At 35.9% G+C, this 22,158-nt stretch overlaps 1 protein-coding gene across 1 annotated transcript in view; it reads right to left on the reverse strand.

Moving 5' to 3' along the window:
- Window positions 1–22,158, reverse strand: part of LOC110029039 — a 194,533-nt gene that overhangs the window by 25,566 nt on the left and 146,809 nt on the right. The window contains 3 exon segments of the mRNA XM_020731152.1: window positions 11,468–11,553; window positions 20,828–20,943; window positions 21,100–21,182. Of these exon segments, the coding sequence (XP_020586811.1) occupies window positions 11,468–11,553; window positions 20,828–20,943; window positions 21,100–21,182 (285 nt within the window).

Consider the following 22,158-nt stretch of genomic DNA (forward strand, 5'->3'; position numbering starts at 1 on the left):
TATATATATATATATATATATAAGCCCAGGGCTAAATCTATTAAAAAATGAAAGATACATAAAAATTGTATGAGAGAACCCAATACAGTCACCGTACCCATACGATACAACACACACAAACAACCCAAAAGATAAATGATACAGGGAAACCAAAAAAAAAAAAACCAAAAAAAAAAAGATAACAAAATCGCAGAAAAGAAGTAGCTAGAGACGAGTCAGTTTAGTCCTGCCTCCGCCTCAAGTTCTAGGGCAAGATCCAGATAACAAATTGTTGAGTGTCGAGTCATTTCCCGAAGTAACCAAAAGTATCATCCATTAGATTACCGAGCTGAAATTTACCTCCATTCTTCTTCTTCCTCCTTGAATAGACCTATCATTCCTCCTTCAAAGACTGAATCATCTGATCATCGTGTTGGTAAACAGAATGCCGGGTAGATAAAAGCTGATGAGCATAAGAAGAAGAATTGTCAACTGTTGCAACGACTATAGGTTCTAGTGTGTGTGAAACATGAATTGTTTCTTCTTCACCTGATGCTTCCTGCAACTGAGGGTTCGAAAGTGTAGGTTGCTCAGCAGGGCCATCTAGCTTCTCATCGATCGCAAAAATAATATTTTCAGGGGAGGGTTCATAGGGGCGATTAAATCAGACACCATAACTTGTTCTGTGATAGTTTTCTCTCCAGATGGAATAGATATGTCCAAAGTAGTGGGGTCAGGTCCACTCTTATTCACTTAATTTTAGATTTCAAATTAGAATGAAACTTATAACATTTATCAATGCTATGCCCAAACATCTTACAATGAAAACAATAAGGAGGTCTATGCTTCATAATAATTTATCGCCAATATTCATTGTGAGTTGTGCCCAACCAGACTTCAGTAACAACAGGCAAAGTAATATCTCTTTCAACAAGTATTCTAGCCACAAAAAGTCTGCTTAGGTTAAAAGTGGGTAGATATAGCTTCAAAGTATCACCAAGTATGACACTAATAGAGTAAATAACCTAATGATGAAAAAAGTACAGCTTGAGACAAGATAGATTAAATCACACCGGTACAGTAGGAGATTCGCGCTTGGGGTCAACATCAAGAGACCACTTGAGTAGCTTCATTGGTTTACCAACAATGTTGAGATATTTTTTGAAACAAATCTCAGTGTAGTCTTCAAACACGGTTAGTTGAATTAATACGTGTCTCCTATCCATGAGCCTCACTTTTCACTTTCCCCATTAAAATTTCTAATAAGAACAAACTTGAATTTATCAGTCAGAGATGAAATTTCTAGCTCAGAGAAAAAAAATGTTGCTTTCTCACTTTTCCTGCTTGCAATCTTGATAAAGGGGCAATCACCTGTACCATCCCGTTGCTTCTTATAACTTGAGGGGAAGACAATCGCCGTCTCCCTCTGAGGATTACCCACCACGTGGGCAAATGAGGTTTTGTCAGGTTCAACCGAAGAAGAAGCTGCCAAGTCGGGCAGCTGAAAAATAGCGAGCCGAAGAGGTCGGGGCGAAAAACTGCAGTTGTTGAAGATGCAGAATTGTCGTAACTGGACGAGGCAGGTCGCAGAATAGTTGCAGCGAACGAGAGCGAGAGGAGATGACCACGACGAGATGATCAGTCACAGCTCGTAGCTTGACGACCACGCAAAAGCTGGAAAGAGCGAGAAGTGACGACGACGCGTAGGAGTCGACGATCGCAGGAGAGATTGACGAACGCAGAATTCGTAGTCGAGTGCAAGAGCTTCGTCGTTGAGCACGACGGGAAAGCTGAGAGATCAAGCCAGGGAATCGCCAAAGCAGCTCGCCACCGACACCATATATATATATATGTATTTAAAAAGCCCCAGGGCTAATATGTTAAAAAGGAAAGAATACATATAGGTAGTATGAGTGAGCCCAAAAAGGTACCCAATCCACACGGTACAACACACAAAAAAGTAAAGATACATGGCCCAGAAAGGTACCCAATCCACATGGTACAACACGCAAAAAAGTAAAGATACATGTAATACCAAAAAAAAAAAAACAAAACAACCAAAACGCGTAAAAAAGTTAGGGACGATCCAATTTAGTCCTACCTCTGCATCTAGCTCTAGGAAGAGAACCGACTAACAAATTGGTGAGTTGCGGCCAATACTCGAAGTAATCAAAGTATCATCCATTAGATTCCTGAGCTCAAGTAGTTGACCATTTTTATTCTTCTTCCTGGATGTGTAAACCTATCATTCTTCTTCTTCCTCTTGGAAGTGATTGTCTATCTCTACGTGTTTTGTTATATCATAAAGGATAGGATTGTGGGCGATGGCGATCACAGACTTATTATCACAATATATTTTTATTGGTGGACTATGAATTTTTAACTCCTTGAGAATTCTTCTAATCCATAGAACTTCACATATCCCATGAGCTACAGATCTGAATTCAGCTTCAGCGCTGCTTTTTGTCATGACACTTTGTTTCTTGCTCCTTCAGGTTACTAAGTTTCCTCCTAGAAAAGTGCAGTGCCCTGAGGTTGGCCTTCTATCTGTAACACTCCCAACCCAATCTGCATATGTAAATGCTTCTATCTGTAAGTGGTCATTTTTCTTGAACAGTAGTCCTCTTCCGGGCGTTCATTTCAGATACCTAAGGATCCGATAAATAGTCTCCAAGTGATGAGTATTTGGAGAACGCATAAACTGACTTATCATGCCAACAACAAAAGCTATATCAGGACAGTGTGCGACAAGTAGATTAGTTTTCCCACCAGTTTCTGATATTGTTCTTTATTAATACCATCTATTTTATTTGTCACTTGTAACCTTTTATTTAGTTCAATCGGAGTTTCAGCAGTTTTGCACCCAAGCATTCCGGTTTCACTGAGTAAGTCGAGTACAAACTTTCGCTGATTAATAAAGATCCCCTCATTCGATCTGATAAACTCAATACCGAGAAATTACTTTACATCTCCTAGATTTTTAATCTCGAATTATGTGGCCAATCTTTCTTTTAATGTCTCAATTTCCCTAGCATCATCTCCTGTAAGGATAATATCATCGACATAAAAAATGAGTATAGCGAGTTTACCAATTTCTGAATGTTTGTAGAACATAGTATGATCAACTTGACTCTGAGTGTATCCATACTTTGTTATCACCATTTCAAATCTTTCAAACCAGGCGCAAGAAGATTGCTTGAGCCCATAAAAGGATTTCTCCAATCTGCACACTTTGTCTTCTTCACTTCTTCTCAAATCTTGGTGGAAGATCCATGAATACCCCCTCCTCTAATTCACCGTTTAGAAACGCGTTTTTAACGTCGAGCTGATACAAGAGTCAGTTACGGTTTGCTGATATGAACAGTAGAACACGAATATAATTGATCTTGGCTACCGGAGCAAATGTCTGCTGTTAGTCAATTCCGTGAGTTTAAGTGAATCATTTTGCTACTAATCTCGCTTTATATTATTCGACACTCCCATCAGCTTTGACTTTAATATTGAAGACTCATTTACACCAAACAGTAGACTTGTCTCTTGGTAGAGTGACAATTTTCTAGATTACATTTTTCAAAAGAGCATCAATTTCTTCATTTATTGTTATTATCCAATTTGGATTACTAAGAGCTTTTAGTATTGTTCTGGGTTCAGATAGATTAGAAATTTTTGCAAAAAAACTTGATGTTTGTGTGAGAGTTTTTTGTAGGATAGGTATTTCGAAATGGAATAATTGGTAGTACAAGAACATGTTCCTTTTCTAAATAATATAGGAAGATACAGATTCATAATCTCTGAACCTTGAGCTTCTGTTGGTGAAAAAGTAAGATCAGAATTGGAAATTACATGTGTTCCTTGAGGACCATCATTCGGTTCTTCAGATTGAGAGGGAGCCAAAGATTTAATTTGAACATTTTTCCTTTCATGGAGGCTCTTCCTAGAATAAACCATGGTTCTGCTGTTGCATTATGTGGTATTTCTCCCATGTATTAGACAAGATAATTTCAGGTGCCACTTGACTAGGATTCTCCTGTTTTTTTTTTACTTTCAACAACTATTTCTGGTTCTTTGTTTTCACGGACTTTAGTTGTACTTAGTGTTAGAACAATTCTTGGTAATGAATTAGAAACTTGCCAAAAATCATCTTCTCCATCTATATTACACTCCCGTTGAAGTGGGTTTTTGTGAAAGAAGAGAATTTTTTCCATGAAAATCACATCCATAATAATGTAAGTTTTTTTGATGACAGGATCAAAGTATTTGTAACACTTTTTATTTGAAGCATATCCAAAAAAAAATGCATTTTTCAGATTTTGAATTTAATTTTGATCGAAATTTATTCGAAATATGAGCGAAACATGTGCATCCAAAGATTTTTAAAGGAATATTTGAAGACATTCGTAGAATTGAAAAACTATTTTTCAGTTGTATGAAGACATTCGTAGAATTGAAAAACTATTTTTCAGTTTGTTTAGAGGAGTTGTATATTGTAAAACTCGAGTTGGCATTCAGTTTATTAAATATAATACTGTTAAAACAACACCCCCTATAAATATTTAGGAACTTCATTGAAAACATAATAGCCCGAGCAACCTCAAGTAAATGTCTATTTTTTTTCAACAATTTCATTTTTGTTGTGGGTTGTCACTACGAGTAGATCGATGAATTATGCCTTTGAGAACTCCCCTAAACATTCATTAAAAAATCCAGTTCCATTGTCAGATCTAAGAATGCATATTCTAGTTTCAAATTAAGTTTCAATCATGTTGTAAAAATATTTAAAAAATTTTTCAACATTTGATTTTTTGCTTATAAGATAAAACATATTCTGGTGTGATCGTCAATAAACGTCACAAATCCCCTTTTTTCAGATAATGTTTTGACTTTTGAAAGCCCCCAAACATCACTATGGATCATGAAAAAATATTTTAAAGGATAGTAAGGTTTAGAAGCAAAATTTATGCGATGATTTTTTGTCAAATAACATGTTTCACATTGAAGTAAAACACAATTAACACCTTTAAAAAAATTAGGAGATAAGTGTTTTAAATAAGAAAAACTTGGATGACCTAGTTTAAGATGCTATTTAATTATTTTTTCTATTGCAGGGTTCGAACTCATACTGCTGTAAGCTTGAACCTTTTTTTTACTAGGAATAGTGTCCTCAAAGTAGTAAAGTTCTCCTATCTTTTTAGCTCTCTAAATCAACATCCCAGACTTCTGATCCTGAAAAACACAAGAAGCTTCACAAAAAATTACGTGAGTTAGAATCCTTTGAAAGTTTGCTGACGGATAGAAGGTTACATTTGAGTTTTGGAACATGAAGTACAGATTTAAGACCTATAATTTTGGACAGGTTAATGTTTCTTTTTCCAGCAATGGAAGAAAAACTACCGTCAGCAATACGAACATTTTCATGGCCAGAACATGGGATGTATAAATGAAATAAATAATGTAAATTTTTCGTATGATCAGAAGCTCCCAAATCAATAATCCAAGGGTTCAGTTTCTACTTGTATGTACCATCGAACAATTTGGAGTACCAGTAGCCAAACAGGGGTTTAGCAGATTCAGGAGTTAGATCGATTTGCTCTTTGCTAAATGGGTTGTTTTGTTCGACAACAATATTCGTCGTAGGTGGCTTGCGCTTGTTTCTTGGCTTCCAATAAGCAGGTTTACCGTGGACGCACCAACAAACTTTTTTAGTGTGTCGTGGCCTGTTGCAATGATCACACCACACCAGTGATTTCTCCTTATTCTTCTGTGAATATGGAACAATACGCTTACTGATATGAACCTCAGAATGGAATGTTGAGGTCTCAGGTATGCTGGCAAGAGTGGATTCCTTGTTGAGCATCACTCTTCTTAGATTTTCTTCGCGGCGGACTTCTGAGAAAGTCTCATGGATTGAAGGCATGAGCCCCTAACCTCGTCAAACTCTCCTCATTAAGTCCAGCAAGAAATTTAAAAATTCTATTTGCATTGACAATGATCTTATACCTACTAGAATCATCAGGACACTTCCCCTCTTGATCATTAAGCATATCAAAGTTCTTGTCATATTCTCTTCAAAGAATTAAAGTATTTTGTGACAGAATCATTACCTTGATGAATATCACCAAGTTTAAGGGAAAGTTCATAAACCTGAGATTGGTTACCCATATCTGAATACATTTGGTGAATACATTTATACATTTGGGTCACATTCTCCCAGAGTTCTTTAGTAGTAGAGTAACACATATAGTTTGCGCCTATCTCTTCTTCCATAGAGTTCACCAACCATGTCATTATCATGGAATTTTCTGCATCCCAAGTTGCATGGGATTGATCTGTAGTGGCTGACTAACATACTTCTCTTGTTAGGTAGCATATCTTCCCTCTTTTTCTAATGTACATCCTCACCGATTGTGACCGGCGTAAAAAATTATCACCATTCAGATGGATTGTGGTGATCTGGGCTGAATGATTTTCGGTGGTTCTAGAGAGGGGTGGTGCGGACGCAGATAACAGAGTGGAAGACTGGATAGAGGTAGCAAAATCATTTAAATTTTAAGACATGATAGAAGGAAGAGATGTTTCGACTTTGTAGGAGGTGGAAGAAGTCTCAGCGGCTGCTCAAGAAAAAGATTCTCAGGTGGCAACCACAGGTTGCGTAGGAAGCGACTGCACAAGAAAACGGCTGTGCAGGAAGAAGGCTGCGCAAGTAGACGTTTCAGCGGCTACGCAAATTTTTTTTTTAGCCATCTCCACTTTTACACAATTCTCGAATTTTTGCGCAGTAACTACGAAACAACAAGCTTCAGCAAGCAGCAGTGAAACAAAAAGCTTCGACAGGCGAAACAGAAAGCTTTGACAGGCTAGGGTTTTTTGGAATTTTTTTATTCATGCTCTGATACCCATGAAATCAATGGAAAAAAAACATAAGAGAGCTTAATTTTATTGATGTAAAGAGGGGTATAAATACTCATTACAAGACTCACTGGTAAAAAAAATAATAAAAATAGAACATAATAAACAAGGAAAGAAATAATAAAAAATATAAGAGACAAATAATCTCTCTAATTAAGGGGAAAAATAAAAAGAGAATCTTAAAATCCCTCATACAATTTATAACCCTCTAAATATATATTTATAACAAATATTGAATATAATTATAATTATTTTCCAGATCTTTCAACAGTTTTATTGCCAACGTGACCATGGAATCGCTCCATATTTCTCAATGAAGCAATTATATGGAAAGGAGTTTGGCTTATGCAAAAATCCCCCGGCTTGCAAAGCTCTTGAAGGTCTCCTCTAATTTTCCGCCGCATGAAAATCCAAGCCACCTTGATTCTTAGATAAACATAACTTCTTCATTGCGATCTAATGCAGCCCGCACCTGTTAGGTCCCTTATCCCATAAAAGAGCTCTGCAGGCCTTCTCAATTAACTCCAAAATGGAGCTCGGAGGATTGAGTGTGTCTAAAAGAAAGTAGCAATAGGAAGCAATAAATGGTTAATCAAGATGAAACATCCAACTAACCACAGGTGGCGATTCCCCCATCCCATCAGTTTCCCATCAATCTTCATCATCAGGTTGGTACAATCATCAGCAACCAACTTTCTCATGGCTTTTTTTGATGCCTTCATTGTATTTCACGCTATCTGAGATATTTCTTTTCTTCCTCGCACTTTTATTTTGAGTTTTGTCTCGTTTTCCATGCTTTTTTCCTTCGTGTAGCCATCGGAGGCGTCGATTGTGTGGCGCAAGCATCGAAAGTCCTTTGTGAGTTTTCGTAGGGGTTTTTGCACCATATTAGTGAAGTGAAAGAGGAGATTGGGAAGTTAAGAGGAAGAGAGAAGTAGATTTGACAACTTTGAAAAAGGAGTGTTCGCTGAAATAGTTGTTTAAGGTATGTGTTAGCAAATCATTTAAATTTCTAGTTAAATTACTTTATTAGCCAAAATATATTTAAATATGATGTTAATTGTGGATTCTCGGTTGTTTACCGGGGCGACAGACTCAAGGTGAAAGTGTGGTCATTCACTGTAAAGGGATCTGATAAATTCAGGTAAATTCATCTTACGATAGTTTTAAAAAGATTAATTTGATTAACAGAAATTACTTGAGTCTTAAATTTTAGCATTATTCTTATATGTTATTAATTTTAACGTAAAAGTCACCGCAACCTCCAACTAACAATCGAAGATTAAGAGTTAGGCGTGAAAACTAAGGTGAGCAATTACATTTTTAAATTTTAGTAATTTTTTTTAGTTCAGAGTGTAAGTTGATTTATATATATATACTTTAATTCAATTGAATCGATATTGTAGTGAACTTTTCATATAGTTAAATAGAAAAGATATGCATGATAAACATAGTATAGAAAGATGTGCATGCATGGAAGAAATACATGAGATGAATGATATTTAGGTAGACATTATATGTAAGATAGACATTTAAGATAGACATAAAGGAAAAATATGCATGATATAAAAGATATGCATAAGATAGATATATAGATAATATGAAAGTGATGCATGATGAATAGTTGCACAGAAGAATAAGTATACATGTTAGTAGATGCACAAAGATGTCTTAAAATAATGTACATTATGAGGAATGAAATAATTTATATATGGATGCTTGTATGTGCATGTTCAGAGCACCCTCTAATGGTACAGATAGGGGACAAAATTGTAACTATGTGCATAGAGTTTTTCTACCATCCCAGACAATTGTGATGGTTAGTTTACTAACCACTATGTCGACGAGATAATATTGGCCAGAGGCGAGTAGACCAGAGTTTATCTCCCCAGACAATTGTAATGTTTACATTACTAACCGTTGTGCTGACGGGATAATAGCATTCACGGGCATGTAAGGGCCTTTCCACTCTAGATAATTGCAATGTGTAGACAATTGCGATGTGTAGATCACTAGCCGTTGTGCCAACGAGGTAATATCGACTAAGAGTGTGTTAGGTATGTTGACGGTGATCCTCAGAGAGACAGATGTGTATGTAAAACATAAAGTGAAAGTAAAATTAAAGTAAATGTTTATAGAAAACTGATTATGTTCATTTAGAAAAGACTATCGATGCATGCATTAACATATATTAGATTGCTTATAAATAAATATGAATAACCAACCTATTATATGATTTCTTATAGACACACATACACATAATACTTTTTTCCTTAAATTACTGTAGTTTAGTAGTATGATTACTTTTGTGTTATCTTCAAATAACTTATTATGTTGCTTTAATATTATTTTTAGATTTTAAACTTTTGAACAAGATGAATAGAAGAGGTAAGCCAGATGGCTAGTTTAGCTAAAAAAAAAGCAACTAACTATATAGAACAAATGGGTAAATATATATATTTTTATAATAATTCTTTATATTAATATAATTAATTGCAACTGCTTTTACTATCTTGAGCACTTTTTGTTAAAAATACAATTTTCCTATTTTTTTAAATGTCCAATAAAAGAAAAAAACAAAATATGATATATGCATGCATATGTGAAGTCACTCCCTAATGGTACTAGCAAATGATCCAATATACTCGTGTATGTAAAAAAAAAAAAATATTACTTACCATTTTGATGGGCTTTAAAAAATGTTAAACATATACTTTTAGTACACATTTAGACGATGACTCTTACTGACAGATATTATAATTATAAGAAAACTAAATTCTTTACTGTTTTCTTTTTCCTACTTACAATTTTTTTACTGCTTACTATGTGATTTTGTAAAACAACTTTAAAATGAGAATTATTATAATTTAGAGACATTTTACCTACTAATATTTTATCTCATAGTTTCATCTGCTAATATTTTTCAAGAAAACCTGCTATAGAATAGATCGATCTTATGGAGTATGTGTGAAGATGTCGAGAACCTTAAGAAGATAGGTACTACAGTTTAAGCTTTTAGTTTTCTTTTTGTAAAAGTTCTAAATCTGAACGAACGTTTATAGCTTAAATTTGTGTAATAGAATGTCTCTTTTATATAATACATGATTTTGTTTAATAAATAAAAATGTTTAGATAGTTAATTTCTTCCATCTGATCATCCATTATCATCATGGTATTCCAAGCTCTCGAGCTAAGTCGTGACACTTTCAATTGATTTAATGAAGCTTCTTTGTAAATGAAGCATATTATTATTACATTAATCATTATGTAAGTATTAAATTTCCTTAGGCTACATTTCACAATAGAAATTTCTTGTTGCAGTACGCTACATGGAACAAATACATCATCAGCTCTCATTGGTGTAATCATATTTATCAGCAAGTGCCTTACTACAATGTAAAGCAATAGAGAAGGTACAAGAAGTCTAGCTCATTGTATAAGTTCATAAAAAAATTAAATAATGCTTGATAATAAAAGCTTGTGCCAGAAAAATGCAACATAAGGAATACCAAACTACACATGCACCACCATGTCTACGTACCATAATAAACATACTTGCAAACAATTTTATTCATACATATGATTGAAGAAATGATTGTATTTATTTTGGGAAAAAAGCATAAATAAAACAAAAGCATAAAATTACTTACAAAAGTATTAATTAGGTTAATAAAAAGAAAAAAATTAAACAAAATCGAATGATACCATTTCTCATGCCTCTCAACTGCAACCTATACTATGCTCACTTTCACCTCAAACTACAGAACCTCTTTATATAGTGTTATGCACAATTGGTTGAAAGTTTATTTTCAAATAATCTATGAACCTATAATGGCAGTAAAAAATAAAAAAAATTATCGAATTAAAATTGTATTTTACCCAATAAACAATATCAACATGTAAAAATAATAATAATAATAATCGAATTTTCATATTATGTCCTTCAATAAGGATATCCTATTTGATAAATCTAAAGAGCTAATATAACCGCCACTGTCAAATAGTAACATCACTGTAATTTTTTTTCCATCCCTGTAATCTATCATACCGCTGTATATCATTTTCACAAGATAATCAAACATTTTACCATTATGATAAAAAAAAAAAGAGAAAATAAATGACTTTATAGATGTTCTATTCCATTTTGTTGTCACTTTAAATTTAATAATCAGGGATCCAAACAGGCCAGCATGATATCAAAATTAAGTTACTCTATACTATTGCCCTTCTCGTATAAGAAGATTTTAGTGGAACTTAAACATTTAAAATTTGGTTCTCCCAAACCTTAAATCAAGATCCATATTCCATATTAATCTAATACCAAATATCACTTGAGGAATTTTTACACACAATTTCAATTTTTTCTACTAGTAAGCAATTTATACGAAGCTTAGAATTTTTAGAGGCATCTTGCATTATTATTTTCTTATCTGGGACAATTTTATTCATAATACTATCCATGCAAGTCAACATAAACATCAAAAACAAAAAGCGAAAAACAAAAAAGTCAATTGCAAATTTGTGGTTCCAAACTCTGTCATATTCAGGAAGAGGTAGGCAGGTATGTGCGAGGAGAATATACCTGTGGCTGCTAATTAACATGTCGATGAGACGATCAGGTCGCTCTTTATGCCTGTTGGCATAAACATTGATAGCAGCACCTAACACCTATCAAAATGCAGAACATTGATCATCACTCTTTTAATATCATCATAAGTATGAGATTATTCATCATTAATATACTTGTTTAGAAACTGTTTTTTGAGAAAGTAGAAGAGCACATTTTAAGAATATGTAAAGCATTCTGCATTTAACCTATTTTTCTAGGTGAACCAAAATTTGCCCCTAGTAACTGAGCACACCTCATCCTAGCAAGATTTTGCAAATTTGACATAAATTGATTCACTTTGAAATTAAAATATAATGTTCAATTCCTTCCAACCAGTAGGAGCTGGATAACAGAGTGTTCGGTACATTAACTATTGAACAAATGCTGTCGTCCAACAATAACATTAAGCCCTTGCATGGCTTTTATGAATAAGATGGTGCAACATTTTCAGTTTTGTGTGCCAAGTTTATTTATGCATTATGTCAATTTAATTTAATAACTAAAATATATGAATAGCAACCCTAAAAATCAATTCTGTTACAATTCATCAATGAAATTACCTTTAAAATCTGATTAATTCACCTTCAAGACATTTACCAAGAAAATTTCTCCATTTAGCAAATATTATTTGTAATCATTCAAGCAACTGTTTAATAACTTGACCCGGTTGTAAAAGAGCTGCAGGAATCTGTCCTGCGATTCCTTCATGTCGACCAAACCGGTCCAGACGTCGGAGGGCTAATAAGCTCTTCCACATTGGTTTGCCATCTTCTTTCCATAGGGAGATACAAGCCTAGTTATCGAGGGCTTATATATGTGATTCATGTGTTTTAAGTTTTTAATTTTTCTATTATATTTCTATCAGGACACAACAGTAGGCATCTCCTATTTTCCCCTCTAGTAGGGTCGTATACGAAAGTGGGTGGTACTCCGACTGTAGCTCGTTTGAGGTGGTAATTATTTTTTACTCTCCCCACCCCCTGTGATCTTACCTTTGCTGCAACTGCCGCTGTCACCGTCACCATTGCAGCCATTCCTTTCCACAAAGATAGCAACATTTCTGTCTCCCTTCAGCCCAACCCTTCTTCCAACCAATCCACCCCGCCCAAGTCACTCACCTTATCCCAGCCACCAAATCCTCTTGCTAGACCAAGACCCTCCTCTGTTGAACCTATTAATGAGTTTAGTCAGGCCCCAAGCCTCGCATAATCATTTGGTATTAGAGATAGTCTAACTCTAATTTTATCCTAAGATTTCTAGCAGCCACTAATACTCTGCCCCATCTCCACCCAACACCTCTCCCCTTTACTAATTTTTCCAACCTGGCCACTTAAAAATTTTCTTTTCCACTCTACATCACCCCTACACACCCTTTTACCCTTTTGGCTCTAAAACCCAAATCATGCCACAGAGGAGGCAATTATCAGACAGATCAAGAGTTCACCATGGAAGAGATGCAGCGGGAACTCCTCCGAGTGCTACAACAACTCGCTGACATTGAGAAAAGGATCACAACAGAGGTCGCTGTTGAGCGTGGTAGCGAGATCCGACAAAGAGAGGGAGAGGAACACATAAATCCCTTCCGTAGGGATGATTCCGACGGAAAAGACATGCCACGATGCTTTGGGATACAATATCAGAATAGGCCGATAGATGAAGTTTCAGTTAAAGGATGCAAGGATAAAATGCCTGTAAAAAGATATAGAGAAGTACTTGTTGGCGGATACAAATATGAAGTGTCTATTGGAGTATAAGAGACTCAGGAGCGAAAGTGGGAATATTGTACTTCGAGAGAAGGATGATTCCAAATGACTTCATAGAGTGGTTGCAGACCGTCGAGCGCGTTTAAAATAAGAGAATGTAATAACTAGTTTAATGAAATTGGGTAAAATTTTTGTCCACTTAAAAAATACCTCAAATTTCACACCCCTCAGATTTCAACCAATCAATTTTATAAAATTCTGCACGTCAAATCGATTAATTTGATATATAATACTATATTTAAATTATGAACAGATTGAATGATAAAGAAAATTAAAAGTTATAAGGTAATTAAACATAGTTAGCTTTTAATTATCATCCCTAATCCCCTCACCGTTCCCACCAACATTACCCACGCGTATGACCTCTCGATGGAGTTGAATGACATTCCAGAGCCTTTGAAATTCCTCCCTTCTCGTGATATCCCTCACCCTACTCTCGGTGGCATTGCACAAAGCCCTCCCATTCTTGATTTGCCCTTTCTGCGAAGCTCCAATGCTCGACTACTGTAGCCAGACGAGAACAAAGTCAGGCAAGTGGCCCCCCTGAGTGCCGCAACTCGCGATTCAGGTCTCCTGAATGAAATCTAAATTTACAAAACTCACTTTAGCGATATTCTAGATATTCTTTTTCTTCCTTACCTATTTAGTTTGAGCATTGCCAAAACTTGTGCCTCTTTTGCATTTCCAGTAACCATCAGAGGCGCTAAGCTTGTGTCAGAAGTGTCGTAGACGGTTTGTAAACTTCTGGAAGGGCTTAGCAAGATATTAGCAAAGATAGGAGAAGGTTTAGGTGAAAAGAAGAAGAGGGGGCGAAGTTTTGGCAGCTTCGAAAAAAGGTTGGGTTGCTGAGAAGCCATTTAAGATACATTTAAGCTAACCAATTATGTTTTAAGTTAAATTACCTAATAAGCTAAGATAGTCTAAATTCTCAAGTCATTTAAGATTTCCAGTTAGTTGCCTACGACGATGAGTTCGAGGTAAACATGTGGAAGCTAGTTGTATGAAGGCTTCGTAAATTCAAAAAAATTAATCATATGCTAACTTCAAAAGAATAATTCGATTAATGAAAATTGATTAAATCTTATAATTTGTTTTTGTATTCTATAGGTTATTAATATTAACATAAAAGTTACGGCAATGTCCAACCAGTTTCACAGATCAAAAATTTAGAGTAGCAATCGAGGTGAATAATTACATTTCGAAATTTTAGTAATCTCTTTATTTTAAAATTTTTAATTCAATTAGATTTATATTATATAATACACTCATTATATTGTTAGATAGAAAAATATGAATGATAGATATTCATGAAAGAGACAGATGAGATTCATGATATGTATGATTGACATGATATGCAATATAGGCATGATAGAAAAGATACACATGATATAATTGATATGCATGAGGTAAGAGGTAAGAATGATATGAGAGGTATGCATGATGAAAATGACAAAACAAGGAAATAACACGTATGCATGTCAATAGAAGCATCAAATGTCTCAGAATAATATATGTTATGAAGAATGAGATAGCTTATATATGAATGCTTGTACGTGCATGTTCAGAGATTGAGTTCACCCCTAATGATACAGATAGAGGACACAAGTATACTCACAAGCATCAAGATTTTCAATAATCTCAAATAATTGTGATAGTTAATGTAATAACTGAAACTAAAAAAATAATAATAAAATAAAATAGGTGTCGGCTGTTAGAAGATACACACCCTCTCGTAAGAGACTTATTTCACGCTATTTTGATAGAGAGACAAGAGGAGGTCACAAGGAGAGAAGAAACCGTGTGCTCAAATTTGGAGGAGAAGAAGAAACTTACGCACGCTACGTGAGATTGCGTCAAAACCTGAGGAGGAAGGAGGAAATAAAAGAGAAAGCTTTGCTTGTAAGCAGAAGGTCAACCGAGTCTTGCGAGTAGTGCCCTAGCCGAGAGGCTTCGAGTGTCGTGTGCAGAGGAAAAGGAATGACTCTGTGAGAAGGTGCGAGTAGAGGAGCGGCTTCAACACTGCTTGTTCTGTTCAGATGTGTTGAACCCTAGTTGAAGGGAGATCAAAGGGATGGGGGGAAGTTGTGCATGTGTGGTGCTCTGAGTTGAGCTGCATCCCAGGAGAAGGAAAAAAAGAAGCCAACGATCCTTGCGCGTGGCTTGTGTAGAGGAAGGAGGCTTTGCATGCGCTGCTTTGAGTCGAACAACGACCGAAAGGAGGAAATAGAAGAAGGGTGGTTCTGCGACTCTGTCGAGGAGAGGAAGTAGGGTGCTTGCATATTTGAAGAAGAGGGGGATAAGTTAGTGCGTTGGGTTGAGAGATGAGCTTTGCGTCAAGTAGAAAGACTCATGCGCGAGGCTGGTAAGGCTGTCTATCAAGCTAGTTTAAGGTAAAAAAGTGAGTTTTAATTTAATTTAAATAAATTTATTTGATTTAATTTAAGTGTTACATATATAAATTTATGTAATTAAATAGATTATAATATTAAAAATTAAAATTTATGAATTTAAAACAAGCATTATTAGTGGAAGATTATGGGGAAAGGACTATCATGTCGAAAAAGTATTGGTAAGATAAGTTTGGGTTATATTAATTAATTAATGAATTCTATATGCACGTCTAAGTTTATTCCTTAAGTGTTAATAGTCAATGTTTTTGAAAACAAGAAGTTCTTAAGGTAAAGAAGATATAGGTTTGAGATTGATGGGAGAAATAGAAGACTTGTGCAAGGAAGCAAGCTAAATTTTAAATTGAGGAATTTCCTAATTGGTACATATTTCAATTTGATTATATGTCATTAGATGTATGCAAGTATTTCTTTAAGAATGAGATCCTTAAAATTATATTACATTTATCCGACTTAAGTGTAAGTTAAACGAAGTGAAGGGATTAACCTATTTCAGAAGTCTATTGAAAGCAAATAAGAGTAATTATTTTCGTATATATACTAAATTAATATTTAATAAATAATTATTTCTATGCTTTAAACAATAATTTTATAATTATATGTATTTTGTGACCTTGAAAGTTTAAGGAAATGAAATAGGAAAAGGGAAAAATGAATATTCAATATTTTTTAAGAAGAGGAAATTAAGAAAAAAATGAAATATAAAAATTTAAGTCATACAAATTTGTTCCCATATAGCACCAGCATGAGATGCAATATATCAATGCATGCTAAAAGAAATGATAAAGGTGTACCCTCGATTGCAATTTGAAAGTGTCTTCGAATATATTTTGAGGATACTTTCAAATACATTTTTAAGAGTAACTTAGAGTATATTTTGAGGGTACCTTCAGATACATTTGAGAATATTTTCGGGTTTACGGGTGGCAGGTATATTGTTCTAATGTATTTATAGTTTTTTTACACTGTTTTCTTATAGATTTTGATATATTGTTGGTGCTTGTTTGATATTTTTGCCTAGAAATGATGTTATTTTGGGATGTTTTACTTTTATTGCACTTAGTGAATTTTAGTGGCTCTTTTATATTTTGGACAATTCTATAATTTTGCGGATAATTATTTAAATGTTAATACCGTCTGATCGCTAATCATGTCTTGGTTAATTCTAAGCCCCGGGTCGGGACGTGATAATTAGATTACTAACCGCTGTGGTGACAAGATAATATCGACCAGGGGCGAGTAGGCTAGAGCTTACCTCCCCAGACAACTGTGATGTTTACATTGTTAAACGTTGTGTCGATGTGAAAATATAAGTAAGGAGGCAGGAAAGAGCCTTTTTACTCTAGACAATTGTGATTAGATCATTAACCACTGTGTCAACGAAATCCGATAGGGAAATATTAATCAAGGGTGTATTAGGTTTTGTTGACGGTGATCCTCACAGAGAGATGTGTATGTAAAGAGTATAAAATAAAAATAAAGTTAAAATAAATATATTTAGAAGATTTGAGTGTTTTCATTTTAAAAATATCATTGATACATGCATTAGCATATATAAAGTTTCTTATAAAAATATGAAAGACTAGCATATTATAAGATATTTTCTAGAAATATGAAATACCAACATACATATTGAATTCTTTTTCTTGGTTTAATGTAATTTAAGAGTGTAATTACTCCAGAGTTATCTTTAAATAACTCATTAAGTTGTTTTAATATTACTTTTAGGTTTTAAACATTTGAACAAATGAATAGAAAATAATCAAACGTGTATATAATGCGAGAATAACAATCAAAAAGGTATAAATTTCTACTTGCTAATTTTAATAACTTTCTTTAGCCGCTCTTTCATGAATTTTTCGACAATTAAATTGTTAGTAAAAGAAATAAAATGATAAAGAATGAATTTTCACCATTCATTCCCATTTTGGTTAATTCCAAGCCCCGAGTCGGGTCGTGACAAAAGGATGTGTCAAATGATTGAAAAGTGAAGATTGATGCTAACAAGCCGAAGAAGAGTACCTCGGGGTACTTGAAAAGGAAGGGAAATAGAGAAGAGTAGAGCAAGGTAACCATATGGGAGAAGATGAAGAGGGAATTGCTGCGACAGTACCTACCCCCACACTACTATCGAGATGTTTTCTCGAGAGTTCACCACCTGTTGCAGCGTGACCTATTACTGGAAGAACACACAATGTAGTTTATGCAGCTTAAGTTGAAATGCGATTTGACGAAGTCAGAGGAGCACATGATGTCAAGTACTTGAAAGGGTTGAAGCTTGCCATCAACAACATCATTCTGATACAGCCTTACCAGTCATTGAGTGACATTCAGATCTTAGCATTTAGGGTGGAGAACAACGAAAAAAGAGAAACCTATCATCATTCAGACAACCAACCACAGTTAGATACATCAACACGAGCATGCCTCAGGGAGTTGAGAAGACTAGTCAAGTGAAGGCCATACACACTCAGAGTGAAAAGAAACATGAGAAGAGTAGCACACCCACTATAGTCCTAGCAAGAAATAGTTCAGATGCCATGAATATGGGAACATCACCTCTAGTTGCCCAATGAGTGAGTTGTGTTCTTTAACGAGCACGTGCAGTAGAGAAAGTTAGCGAAGAAGAGTTAGCCAAAGGAAAGGGTGAGGAGTACCATCTCTCATCAAATGAGGGCAAGATGCTTGTGATTTGGCTGGTCCTACTGACCAAGGCTTGACTTCGCCATAACATATTCTACACATATTACAGTATAAGGAAAATATGTATGTAGTCTCATCATTGAAAGAAGAGACAACAGAAATGTGGCATCTACACAAATGGTGGATAGGTTGAGCCTCATAACTCACATACACTCCCAGCCATACTCCCTAACGTGGTTGAGGAAAAAAAATAAAGTAAACATTAACAGGTGGTATCTCCTGGGGTTTTCGATTGAGAAATAGCTACAGAATCAGGTTTGGTGCGATGTGGTGCCCATAGATGCTTGCCAACTTTGTTGGGGAGATCATGACAAATTGATTGTTGGAGTCAACATGACGTGTTCAGGAATACCTACTTTTTCACCAAGGATGGCAAGCGCATAATCCTACCTTATGTGGAGGCCGAGATTATGGGTGCCCGTGCCAGCAGAAAAGCGCTATTAAGATATGTTTTGGTGATGATAGAGGAAAATGGGATAGGGGCGACAATGCCAAAAAAAGCCCAATCACTAAAGAGAGCATGTCAGGACAACATGATGGATGCCTTACCACTATGACAACCACCATTAGAGGGATGTCAATCTGTTCTCACGTTAAATAGGGCCGAGCCAACCCGAGACTACCTTTGGAAGACTCTATAAGGTACACTTAGCACGAAATCCCATTTTAGCTTAGTAGTGCACCCTCATATGGTTGAACTAATATGGATGACTACTCGAAAGTGAGGAAAACTCCTCATGCGTTTTGGAAAATAGTGCACTCAACAGTGAGATATAGGTGCTTCTCAGGCCATAGTCAATGATCCTTCAACCTTAGAAGTTACAATAGCTTGCTACTTTTAACATATATGCCTCGACAAATGAGGTGAAGCTCCCCCAAACCTGAGAGACTAACGCAGACACAAAGGAGACGTAGCAACCTATCTCGCGATTCCTTCATCTGGACCAGTCCAAACCTGGGAGGGCCGATCGGCTTTTCCATGTTGGCTTGGCGTCGCCTTTCTATGGGAGGATCTAATCGTAGTTATCTAGGACTTATATATGTGATTTCTGTATTTTAGGTTTTCAATTTTTTTTATTATAATCATGTAAAGACAATAGTTGTCGTCCCCTGTTCTCTCTTCTAGGGTTGTATTTGAAGGCGGGTGGTACTTCAGTCGTATCTCATTCGAGGAGGTGATTATCCTCGACTCTTCCCATCCTCCACAATCTTAACTATGCTACCTCTATCATTGTCGTCACCGCAACAACTAAACCTCTCCCCAAAAACAACAACCTTACTATCTCCTTGCAGCCTAACCCTTCTTCCTACACATCCAGCCATCCATGCCACTCACCTTATCCCTACCGCTAAATCCTTCCCATCCCTCTGTCCATCCCGTCACCAGATCTCCCAACCACCTTCACAGCAACCCACTCCTCCCAGCTGCACCATACCCTTCTAGCCGTTGACTTTCTTGTGGCATCCCCCTTCCTAGCCCCTATTAGTTAGCCGGCACTTCCCCTTGCTGAAGCCAACACATCCATACCACTATATTCCCTTAAACCGCAACACTACTACCCTCAACCAAAGCTCTAGATTTAATTTGTGTTGTGTCTTTATGTTATTTCATATTTCCAAGTAATTTTGGTTGTAACCATTATTTGATTTTAGTAATAAAAGTTATAGTTCCGTTGTCATTGGGTTGACTCCAGTTTCATAAATATAAACTGGATTTACATTGTTCCCAAGTATTGCCCAGAAGGATTGAGCAGCACCATAATAAACTGCAATAGAATGTATAATTTATGCCGTCATATGACCCCATTCATATCAACAACTAAGGCTGGCCACAATAAAAATCAATTTATAAGGGAAATGATAAGTACTTGGAACAGAATTGGATATAAAATAAATAAATAAATAAATAAATAAATAACAAAAATAGAACATCCATCATAAAACACAGAAATGGAAACAAGGTTTATTTTATTTCAGGCAGAAAAAAATACTTATGGCAATGGGACTATCAAGGACCACGCTCTTTCCGATCCAACGTTATAAAGGCTGCTGATGCTGATAATCCAAACAAAAAATAAAAAATAAAAAATAAAAAGAAAAAGAAAAAAGAGAGAATGTACGGTTGTGTTTCATGAATATTTTCATTTTTGTTTCACCTATCTTTTAAGCCCCATAAATACATCAAGGGCCATCAGTATAACTCCATGCTTCTATCTAAAAAGAAAAAGCCATATCACCAATAATTAAAAGCTTACTTCTGACAAACTAGTAATTTTGGTTTATGTGAGGACTAACTAAATAAAACCATTGGATCTTCTTTAAAGTGTTAGTTCACGGATGAATGCTTTCAAATGCTGAAGTATTGTAACCCCACATCCCAGACCCCAGACCCCAGACCCTGAGGCACACATCCACATTCACATTGTAAGGAAAGATGAATGAACGAGTTGAGGCTTTACCTGGTCCCAGTCATCTTCATCTATCGTGCCTTTAATATTCCTTAAAAACTCAGTTAACTGACCACCCCTTTTCCTCTCAGCAAGGGATGCAGCTACACTGGCATAGATATCAACCGCTACAAGAATTGTTCACAAAAAACAAAAAAAAAAAAATGTTCACATAAAAGAGCAAGAAAAAAAAAAATATAAACAGTTAATTTATACATTTAGTAATGGTAAACCGTACAAATTAGTTTCACAAACCAAACAAGTATGTAGCATAATGCTATTACCAGGAAGGTTGAATTGATATATCACTTTAAAAGCCAAATCAAAATGCTTTTCCGCAAGGGTCTCTGCAACCACACATCTTCTCCTGTAGAGCACATGATAGCAAATAGGGCTTTTATAAGAAACACATGCAGGGAGAAAATAACAGCATCCAGAATCAAAGAATTTCATGGTGGAATTCATGTTAGAACAATCAACTGCGAGTTTGGTTACTTTCTCTCAAAAAAATAAAATAAAGACAATCATAGCCAATTAGAACAACTGGACAGTGAATAAATAAAATAATAAGCTGACTTCAAAAGAGTCAACTACAGTATCAGAATATATACAGATAGATTATCGGTAATAGCACACACAATCCGATCGTCATCAGCTAAAGCTATTGATTTTGGAGTTAATCCAAACACCAATAAACAAACAAATACTATTATTGAAAAAACCAATAGACGGTTACAACCAACACATTAAAACTGAAAATTACAACACACACAACACATAAAACGCGACTACGGTGAATCGAAGGTGGTAGTGATGGTGGCTGTTAGGGGCTTGGAAAGGTGGTGGCAAGGTCAGGAATAGCAGAGGGGCAAATGCAGTGGGGGAACAGCAGATGCTCATTGTCCTGGGCAGTAGCAAGTAGCTAGATGGCCGGGCAATGGTAAAACAGCAAGAAAAAGGGGTCACTGGATGACAGCTGCGATGTAGGATGGTCGGACAGCAGCAAAACAGAAAGGCAAGAGATTTCTGGCTGGTGGCAGCTGTACTGGATGGCTGGACAACGACTAAAACAGCAAGGCAGAGGATGCAACAGTGAGGGGAGTGAAGGTGGGGGGCTAGAACCGCGATGACAGCAAATAGGGGGAAGGGGAAAGTGGTGATGATGACTGAAACTGCAGAAAACAGCAACCGGAAGGCTGTTCGGGGCAGCTGCAGCACGGAAGATGACAGTGAACAACAGAACAGCAAAAGTATGGCAGTTCCGGAGGGCGGCAGTGAGAAAAAGTGGGAGACTGCAGGGGAAAACTGTGGTATGTGGCTGGTTGGGGGGCTGGAGTCGGGAA

The sequence above is a fragment of the Phalaenopsis equestris genome, unplaced genomic scaffold, assembly GCF_001263595.1.
Source record: "Phalaenopsis equestris unplaced genomic scaffold, ASM126359v1 Scaffold000002, whole genome shotgun sequence".
In the NCBI taxonomy this organism is placed as follows: Eukaryota; Viridiplantae; Streptophyta; class Magnoliopsida; order Asparagales; family Orchidaceae; genus Phalaenopsis; species Phalaenopsis equestris.